This window comes from Archocentrus centrarchus, chromosome 14, assembly GCF_007364275.1.
Source record: "Archocentrus centrarchus isolate MPI-CPG fArcCen1 chromosome 14, fArcCen1, whole genome shotgun sequence".
Taxonomy (NCBI): Eukaryota; Metazoa; Chordata; class Actinopteri; order Cichliformes; family Cichlidae; genus Archocentrus; species Archocentrus centrarchus.
The window spans coordinates 19,893,717-19,904,330 of record NC_044359.1 but is presented as its reverse complement, the minus strand read 5'-3'; the positions used below and the strand labels follow the sequence as shown (position 1 = coordinate 19,904,330).

General features: G+C 37.9%; 1 protein-coding gene across 2 annotated transcripts; it reads right to left on the bottom strand.

Annotated features, from left to right (window-relative positions):
* Nucleotides 1–1,035: 1,035 nt before the first annotated feature.
* Nucleotides 1,036–8,466, bottom strand: grk1b (G protein-coupled receptor kinase 1 b). 2 transcript variants are annotated; one of them, XM_030745978.1, is made up of 9 exons: nucleotides 8,249–8,466; nucleotides 8,029–8,089; nucleotides 3,757–4,469; nucleotides 3,267–3,394; nucleotides 2,930–3,087; nucleotides 2,458–2,541; nucleotides 2,164–2,288; nucleotides 1,871–2,072; nucleotides 1,036–1,757 (listed from the first exon to the last, which is right to left on the bottom strand). In XM_030745978.1, exons 3-9 carry the CDS (start codon nucleotides 4,453–4,455, stop codon nucleotides 1,474–1,476), a joined length of 1,680 nt encoding a protein of 559 aa, XP_030601838.1. In that variant the 5' UTR covers nucleotides 4,456–4,469; nucleotides 8,029–8,089; nucleotides 8,249–8,466; the 3' UTR covers nucleotides 1,036–1,473. The 2 variants fall into 2 exon arrangements, with proteins under 2 accessions (XP_030601838.1, XP_030601839.1); XM_030745979.1 differs by having other exon boundaries at nucleotides 4,036–4,469.
* Nucleotides 8,467–10,614: the final 2,148 nt, after the last annotated feature.

The following is a 10,614-nucleotide window of genomic DNA, read 5'->3' as shown; positions in this document are numbered from 1 at the left end:
CAATAAACTGATCCACAAATCCAGTGATGTGGTGGGAGTGGAGCTGGATTCGCTTATGGCAGTGTCGGAGAGGAGGATGCTGTCTAAGCTGCAGGCCATTATGAACAATGGCTCCCACCCACTCTACAACACAGTGATGGGACACAGGAGCACATTCAGTGCAAGACTCATCCCACCAAAATGCACCACAGAGCGCCACAGGAGGTCATTTCTACGTGTGGCCATCAGACTCTATAACTCCTCCCTTAATAGGTGACATTGTGGTTCATCAGTGTCATTCACTTATCAGTATTCAATTGTACATAAAATTGTTTAAATTTCCATATACATTGTACATACACTATATACATTGTACATTGTACATACACTTATACATTGTACAAAAAAGGACTGTGCATATATATATAATGACACCTATTTAAAAATTTTTGCACTCACAATTCTCATATGTGTATAGATTTAGATGTGTATATAGTCAAAATATCTCTTTAGTCTTTATACTTTTATGCCTTTAGTGTATGTTATTGTGTTTTAGGTTTACTCGTTTAAATGAAACGGTTGCAGCTGTAACAGTAGTAATTTCCCTTTGGGATCAATAAAGTATTCTGACTGACTGACTGACTGCTTCGAGCTTGATCCGAATAAATCAGGCAAATTTGTCCTGTGAAATTATGTGGTAGGTGTGAACGGCTGCATTAAGAATAGGCAAGTCAGAAAAATATTTTTAATGCATAAAACACTTGCACAAATTTTATGTATCCCGTGTTTAAAGGCCTTAAATATGAATAATTACCTGTGTGTTAGCCCTGTGACAGACTGACCTCATGCTCTATGACATGGTAAAGTGCAAAGTGCAAGTCAGATAAGCAGAAGAAAATGGATGGATAAAAGATTTGGGCTTACGTCCTCATAAACAACAAAATTTTGCCATAAGCACCGTCTGGAAATTTGCTGTATTTCAGACGTTGTCACTATTTTCATATAAATACAAATGGGGGCAAGAAAGTCACAAAAAAAAAAAAAAGGAACCAATACTTGCCAGCCATAAGATTTTATTTATTGCTTTTAACTCTTGCATCTAAAATCTTTCCTGTAATAATTAATTAAACATTGTCTCTTAATAATAAATGCATAAATAATAAATACATATAACTACAGTGTCAGTACAGATAATATTGTATGTGATTTCTATACAGTTCATTTTTTCTGTAATTACTGAATAAAAATATTACCAATGCAATTAATCAGTGCAACATATGTTTCACCAACATTCATTAGTTCAGCTATGATATTTCACCATGCTGTACTTTTTCAATTACCCTATAAATATTATAGATATCACAATATAAGTAGAAGAAATAAAACATTTGTGTGTAAATACTACATAAATAATATATTAATTTAATACATTGATTGTTGTACAAATTGCTGATAGTAAAAATCAGGAGTATATTTCTGTGCGTCCATCTAAATTCAAAGCAGCACGCATCCTCCCCCTTTGGCTTCCACATAGTTAGGATCAAGGTCATTGGGCAGCTTGCCGGTTTCTCCCCAGACGTTCAGCTCTCCAAACACACCTGTCTCAATCATTTCCTCCTGCCAGGGTATTGGGACGTTGCCAGATGCAAAGTCATTATAGAACTCAGTATCTGTGTTATCCAGAACCACACCTTTGATTGTGCTGAAGGCTCCCACATCATCAATATCTTTGGCATAGACCATTTTAGGATCGGGGACAAATGGTGGCGGTAGCATTCCTTTAGATGAAACACAAAGGAGGTAAACAAATTAGCATCCTTTTGTCACTGTTTACTGTTTTTTCTTTGCCAAATGTATAATTTTTTGTTTTTAACTGTGAGCTTGACCTCACCTGCTTCTAGACGTCCCCAGTTAATCTCTTTGAAAAAGGGCTGATTCTTGAGCTCTGCGCAGTCATTATTTTTGAAGCCCAGCCGTTTAGCCGGGTCCTTCTCCATCAGGCCCTCGCAAATGTCCTTGCCTTCTTTGCTGAATTTTGGTGTGTAAGAAACTGGGTCATTTAGAATTCTGCGAGCTACCTCGTCATTCTCAACCTGAAGAAAAAAACATATATGTTTGATTAGGGAATAGAGAACTGGTACTGGAGAAGGACAAGCAGGAGAAATGAGGATATATGTTTGGTACCTTCTCTCCCCGTACTCTAAAGGGTCCTTTGGCAGCAATCATCTCATACAGTGTGACTCCCAGAGTAAAGTAGTCCACAGTGTAATCATACTCCTTCTTCTGGAGCAGCTCTGGAGCCATGAAACCTATTTTCACAGGGAACATGATTTTGCACACAATAGACCAGAATAATGATACATGAACAGTGGTACAGATGTTTGAGTCAGCAGCATTGAGCTTGAAGGTCAATACAAAAGTTTTTGATCAGTGCAACTTTATCTTAAGACAAAGTATGACAGCAGTTTACTGGCTTACCTGGAGTCCCAGCATATCCAGTAGTTTTATCTTTTCCTGGTGGAAGTTCAACAGCCAAACCCAAATCTGACAGGCGGACATGTCCTGAGCAAAAAGGCTTTGATTACAGCAGCAGCATATGGACACTGAATAAACAACCAGACAGTTTGTGCATTTAGCCACTGCAGTAAATTGGTCAATTATTTCTTTGTTGCACCAGTGATTCTGGGCAATAAATCCTATACCTTTTATTTCCCCTTAAATGGTGCCACTATTGCTCAACCCACCTGGGGGACTGGCAAATCAGAGCTAGGCATCTTGACTCCCAGTACTGTATAATGTAATTTCTCATGTTATCTCAGCTTATTTGGCGTAGCAAAAAGGCAAAGATCGACAGGTTTGGATGGAAACTCTGACTTTGGTGGTGAAATGACAGTCCAAACAGGCAAATAGAAAACAGAATAGAAACAGTGCTGCAGACTAAACTGCCCACCTGCGTCATCCAGCAGTACGTTTTCTGGCTTCAGATCTCTGTAAATGATCCTGTGCTGATGAAGGTGTTCCAGCCCACAGATGATCTGAGCTGTGTAGAAACGTGCTCTGTTCTCATCAAAACCAGGATTTTTTTCATCCACATTGTACATGTGAAACCTGCAAGAAATAAAAGAATGTTGAGCTTTTTTTTCTACCACACACACTTATTTGTAGAGATGAGAGGAGTGGACCCTGATGCTAACCACAGAAATTAGTATCTAGCATGTCATTGCAAGTCATAGTGTTTAGGTTCATGTGTAGATATCTTTGCTGTAACTGGAGTTGATCTAGAGCACCTTAGGTCTCCACCATTCATGATGGTCATAACCAGGCAGAGGTCAGTCTTGGTCTGGAAGGCATATGCCAGCGTCACAATGAAGCGACTGTGAACTTTCGCGAGGATGCGCTTCTCCACAATTGCTCCCTAAACACAAATCAAACATTGGCCAACATGATTAATCTAACAACACTTTTTCTGCTTTCTTGACAGAAGGCAGGTAAAGTACATAAAGATATGTGCATATTCAGCCTGTGCAGAGAGCAAATCAGCAATTGCTGCAAACACCTGTTTAGCTGTAAAAGTTCTTCAAAACACTAAATGCTTACTTGATATAATGCTCTTCCTTTTTGAAGTCTTTAAAAGAATCACAAGCTTTTTCGCATTGAACTGTTATGGTAAGAAACCTGCTTAATGTGTCTTGTTATTAGAATGATCTCACTTTTGTGATAACTAAATATTTGCTGATTGACACTATGAATGGTTGCGTGAGGCACTGAGTGTTTTACCTCATAGCCTTTGCGTTTTTTCAGCCTCTTTTTTTCAAGCTTCTTGTTGGCGTACATTTTGCCTGTTGCCTTTGCCTGACAGGCATACACTTCTCCAAAACCTCCTTTACCCAGGACCCTGAAGTCCATGAACCACTCTTCATCAAAAGGCTGGCTCTCCATCCATTTGAACTGAACAAAACGCAGGAAGTACATGCTCTTCTTAAAGCCATCTACAGCTGCCTTTTCCAAGTGTTTGAGCAGTTGTTGCTCACTCTCCTTAAATAAGTCACCACGAACATTCTTGAGATCTTCTTTAACTCGAATGATGGCCTTCTCCTCTAGGAAGGAACAAAAATTCTTTGAAGCTGACTGATAGTACTTATTGACTATCTTTTGAGCCTTCTGCATTCTGTCCTTCTCTTGGCACACTTCATATTCTTCAATGTCTTTCCACAGCTCTCCAGCATTTTTATGGGTTGCATCACTGTCCAGATATTGTTGGAACAGACGCTTGCCAATGGGCTGCTTGATGCACATGCTGTCAAAGGTGGTGTCTAGTGTTGCCTTCATGTGTTCACAATTTCTGATATGTGGGAGCTTCAGTCTGGCACGGAACTTTTTGTCGCGCAGTGCAGCTGCAGAAGCTCCATCCGTGCTGCCACGGGCTGACACATAGGCCGAGTTTGCCACTACAGTCTCCAAGCCACCGATGTCCATGGCTACACCTTTGTCTGACAGACAGAACCAAAAATGTCATAAAGAGAGCTGATAATATGATTTTATTTACATTGAAAACGTACCTAATCAATCTCAGTCTAATTCATAACACTATCTTGATAACATAACATGCACTGGACAATATTACGGTTTGTTCTCGTGAATGGATGAAATTCTTGCTGATTTTTTTTAATCAAGCCTCAATAATGGAATGGGATGGATGAGAGTTTTCCTTCATACTTAACAATTATCAAAAATAAAAACTCCTAGGGTATTAACTGTCTTATACCAAGGCCGCTTACAACAACAAGCCACACTAAGGCCCCAAAAAGTGGACTGTTAAATCACAACAAACTTCCATAAGGTTTACAAGGTTCCATTTAAATAACTCCTACTTGATTGAAATAAAAACTCATTTGGCACCACTTTAAATATTTTAGCAAAAAGTAGAACCCCACAATAGTTGGGAGGCTGTGTAAAATGTAAATAAAAAACAGAATCAAATCTCATAAACCCATATTTTATTCATAAGATAACATAGAATATGTTGTTTAAACTGAGAAAATGTACATTTTAAGAAAAAAAGAAATTTTGAATTTGATGGCAGCAATGTGTCTCAAAAAAGTTGGGACAGGGCCATGTTTACCATTGTGTAGCATCCATTTTTTTTTTTAATGACAGTCTGTGATCATCTGGGAGCTGAGGGGACCAGCTGCTGGACTTTTGGAAGAGGAATATTGTCCCATTCTTGTCTGATATAAGATTCTATCTGCTCAACTGTCCTGGGTCTTCTTTGCTGTATGTTAAATTTCATGATGCGCGAAAGGTCTGGACTGCAGGTAGGCCAGTTCAGCACCCAGTCTCAGACATCATCTGGATGGGAGCATATGTTGTTCTAAAACCTTCATTTACTTTGATGGTGCCTTTCCAGATGTGCAATCTGCCAATTCCATAGGCACTAATACACCCCCATTAGTGGTGCGGGCTTTTGAACTGAACGCTGATAACAAACCAGATGGTCCTTTTCTCGTTTACGCCATAGGTTGCGGTATCCATGTTTTCCAAAAAGAATTTCAAATTTGGATTTGCCTGACCAGAGAACAGTTTTTCAATTTGCCTCAATTCATTTTAAATGAGAAGATGACAGCGTTTCTGGAGCATGTTCACAAATGGCTTCTTCGCACAATAGAACATTTGTGTTCACAGATGATGATTTCTGGTGTTCCTGTTATTAACGCAATTCTGCTGAGGCTCCAAAGATTACAAGCATCCAATACTGATTTTCAGTCTTGTAATGTGTGCACAGAATTTCTTCAGATTCTGAGTCGTCACAATTTTATGTTGAGGAACATTATTCAGAAATTGTTCCAGCGTTTTCTTTTTAGTACCACTTACTTTTCCAGACTCTTGTTGCTCCCGTTCCAGCTTTTTGAGACATCTTGCTGCCATTAAATTCAAAATTACTGGTGATTTAAATAAAGTAGGTTGTCATTTGGTAAAACCATAAGCTTACCCTTGTAAAAAGTATTTGGACAGGATTTGATTGTCTGCTATGTGGCACTGATTAATTATAGAAAACTAGACAAGTGAAGTGAGTTCAGAGAAAAGTTCAATCATAAATTCTTAGAAGACACAGGAAGGTAATAAAAAACACAGGAAGGTAAAAAAAACACAGGAAGGTAATAAAAAAAGACTGTAAGGTAATAAAAAACACAGGAAGGTAATAAAAAAGACTGTAAGGTAATTAAAAAACATAGCCAGAGTTAACACTTAAGGCTGCTAAGGATGCTAGCTAGGGATGAACTGCTTTGGTAGCACATGCAATATGGCATAAAAATGAAACTGCATAACAACATTAAAACATCATTATTTAATAATAAAGCTACAACGGAGGGGTCATCATGCCTGTAGCCAATTAATCACAATCAGGGTAAAGTGAATACCCAACTTTACTGAGTATCACAAATGTGAGCTGTCAGAGAAGTGTCAGGGTGGCTCTCTGTAAGCTTAAATTCAGTATGTAAAAATCTGGTCAGTGACCCCAAAAACTGAAGTTTTCTTTCTAGCAACTTTAACATCCACAGAAATAGAATACACATTTAAAATGCATATGTGTGGTTCTATGTCTTTTTTTTTTTTGTTTGTTTGTTTTGTTTTAGTGGTTAGTGACAAATAACCTTAGCTAAGGCTGTCATTACTTTCATACTAATACAGGTCCATCCAAAACCAAGCAAATACATGTGTCATATGTGTGTTCTTAAGCAGTTCTGATACTAAATTGTATATAGCTGTGTATATAGGTAAGACATAGTGATGGTGCAAATGTTAAAATGCTGTGACATGCTGCACCCTACTGTTCAAATGACAAATGTGAATGAAGAGGACTTTGGCGTCTGATAGTTTCTGACATGGTAAAGCATTTCAGGAGCATTAGCTCAGACTGGGCAGCCTGGTTCCTCTGCCTTTTCCATTGTGCAGATGAGGACTACAAACTATGCTACACACATGCAGAAATACATTAAAAATATGAAATAATTATTCCATAGACAGCATTTGTATCTATGTTTAAATGCCCGACTGATATGGGATTTTTGAGACCAATATCAATATGGTGATTTGAAAATCTGATATTAAAATATATCGCCTAATGCTTTTATTACTTTCAAATGCACAAAACATAAACAGATTTCCCTAACATTTTCATTTTCACTCTGCCAGGTTCCGAACATGTTGCAAGCAGGGAAGTTGGACTGTGCCCTCTGGTGGACAAACTATGCAACATTAATACTCTTAACATGGCTGTACTTTTTTCATTTTATGGGTCATTATAATTGCCGATACCACTCTACATTTATCTATTCTAAAGTTCAAGAAATGTATTTGTCTTTTAGATTGCGCTTCCTTTATCCCATAATTCATTAAACAGCAATGTTGGACATTATTTTATTTCTACTGGAATATAGAGCAAAACTAGAAAAATATTCCCCCTGCAACTAAATGGGACAGGAAATAACAATGGTTCATTGGATCTGTCTTGGCCTGGTACATTGTGTATGTACGGTAACACTGAATGTGATACTGCCGGCTGTGTTGGCACTATCCCACACGCAACATAATCTTATTAATCCTGACTCTTGATGCCAAACATTCACATATGTAATGTAAGTGAGAAACACTGATGGTGCAAATTCAGACTTTATCTGAAGCTTCTGGGTAGCCTCTGAATGTTGTTGTTAATTTGGAGTGTAGCTCTTTCAGTACTTGTTAATATCAAGATTAGTTTTTTTATGCAGCCCTGCAACAGGCTGGCGACCTGTCCAGGGTGTACCCTGGCTCTTGCACTACAAAGCTGGGATAGGCTCCAGCCTCCCCGCGACCCTGAAAAAGTGGAAGTGGAAGAAAATGGCTGGGTGGATAGGTTTTATGCCTCTGTGCCAGCAGCACTGAATGAACTGCATAAGCACATTTCTGGTGATTACTCAGTACCATAATTCAGGCACAGGAGGGGAGATCATGACAGTATTTCACATTTGGTCAAAAACCGAATTGATGACACAGATATTAAGTGCTTACCTGTTAAATTCCTTGAACTGACACAGATGTACACTGCAACTTAACTGGCAGAGGCAAACAACTGCAAGACAGTAATTATATATGGCAGTTCAGCAAATCTCATTAGGCTACGTTTTTATTTAAAACCAATAACTAATGTCACAATCCAAAAAAAAAAAGTACTATAATAATTTTTAAAAGATTGTACCTTATAGGGAGGTACAGTTAAACCTGTACTTACCTTGTTTCAAAACAGCAAGTCAAATGAGGAATTGAGGGCAACAAATTAAATCCAATTGAATGGCATCCAATGTATATTTTCCCCCTATTTTACCTGTTTGCCTTTTATCAATTACAACTAATATTCAGCTCTGTCTTGTCAGTGTCTTGAATAAACTTACTCTCCCCTCCTCTCCCTACAGTGCGATGTGTTGGACTGGTTGGATATTCAGGTTAAGGTTTACTTTGCACCTGAAATCCTGCTTGGTGGTGAGGATTACATCCTGGCATTACTGGAGTGAGCAACTTGGCAGAAGCTACTGGTTAGTATTGGGGCAAGTATTTGAAACTGGGATCATTTTATTTTTAACTGTCTGTTTTCCTTGTCCAAGCTACATTTTCAAATGTGAATCATGCCAATGGGAAATAGTGAGGGCTGAGCAAAGGTAAAATCATCACAGATTTCACAGCAATACAGTGTACTGATTGGCAACAGAAGGAGGCTGAAGATAAAATAAAATGGATTATCTCCTCAAGGTGTACTTAAGAGCACGACACTGCAGCATGTGCTAATATAATCTTTGAGAAATCATGTATCTCTATGACCTTAGCTTTATGAGTAAATGCTGTTTATACTCATTATGTATGTAAATTCAGATCTTTAAAGAAGCTTTTTAATGGGCTTGAACAGGTGACAAAGAGATTAGGCGATAGGATTTGACAGGTTGTTGAGGAAATGAAGGACTTAGATCATGTGTCTAAACAGGACAGAAGTAACAGTACAAACAATGAGTTACTTGCACAGTGTAGCTGTTGGGAATATAGCCTTTGAGCAGAAAAGTCAGTGTACATAGTCATGTGCTGTAATAGTATTCTTGTAATGTTGACTTCAAAGTTACACATGACACAATGCATTCTTCCAAGGTGAATGCATGCTCTTGCCAATAAGTAACTTTACTACATTACAAGATTGCAAAAAATTGCATATCTTTGCATTTCAAAAATATTTATTATCATCAGTAATTGTTACATTGCTGATCTTTGTGCTAAGAAGAGATAAGAGGTAAATACATCAGCCTTCCAAAGGCTTAAAGTTTTCTTTTTTTATTATATCAAAAATGACCCTTTATTTGATAAGATAAGCTGCTAATAATTTTTACAGTTCACAATCTGATGTGGTGGCACAGTGCTGCAGTAGGACTATACAGGACAAGTAGCTCAATAAAAAAAAAAAAAAAAAATGTTGTAGTAACAGAAACTGTGGTCGTGTTTGGTGCTGTTTAAGTCCGTTTATTGTCTGTGTGCATGAAAAGACCGTGAGCACAAATCCTACTTAAAAGGGCTCAAGGTGAAACTGATTTTACTGTCACGCCTAATCCGGATGTGAAAACCAAACAAACCCACCGACCCAGACATGGAGGTTAGTCAAAGGAACCCAAAGACAGAGATAACCTAACCACTATGTTTTCATCTGTGAAGTCAAAGGTGAGGTGCCAGAGTTGGTTTCCCTCTTTATGCTCATTCTTCCATCTTTGTACAGTCACAATACAATTTTATACTATAATGTATATACTGCAGCAAGGCAAGTGTTTCATCTTTCACTATTTGTGTAAAGATCCCATTACAACTGCAGTACACACACATTGGAGTTGTTAAAATATTTGTGATCCTCTCACAGTTGAGCAGTAAGTGTTCTTCATCTGATTAAACAGAGATGTGATTAAGAACAGCAGTGGAAGTCACTGTTCTGCAGTAATCTCCAATTGAGATCAAGGAAGCTGCCCTGGTAACCTGGTACTTACCTTATTTAACTTTAATTCAATGAGACACATTTTGTAGCGAGGTCAGTGTCCTTGACAGAAAGGTAAATCTGTGTTTACTGCAAACATTTTAAAATGTAAACGTAGCATTACCCATAAAATATCCAGTATGTGGATCAGTTTGGCATATTTGATGCACAGTAGTGAACCTTTTAATGAGCTTAGTGATGGATGATATTTGAAGAAGCATTTTACAGCAAAATCACTGATTTCCAACTAAGAAAGCAATTTATTGATCAAGTGTAAATTTTGATTAGTACTGATACTGCTGAAATCAGAATTATGCAGCTTGTATTTTTTTTTTTTTTTTTTAAGTGTCTTCAGTAAAATGTGAGGCATTTAATCTACGCTCATTTCAAACTGATGCTAGATGCTGCTAGAGCTAGTTAAGCAATGGCTGACATGGGTGGGGATGATTGTAACACCTTTTAAAAAAAAAAAAAAAGGTATTAAAATGATTCCCCAACTAAATACATTTTCCCTACCCTACTCATTTTTTTCCAGCACACCAAGACACTGGATGTGAAAAACCTTACCGCTGTGAGGGAGGAATAAACAAACTTACACA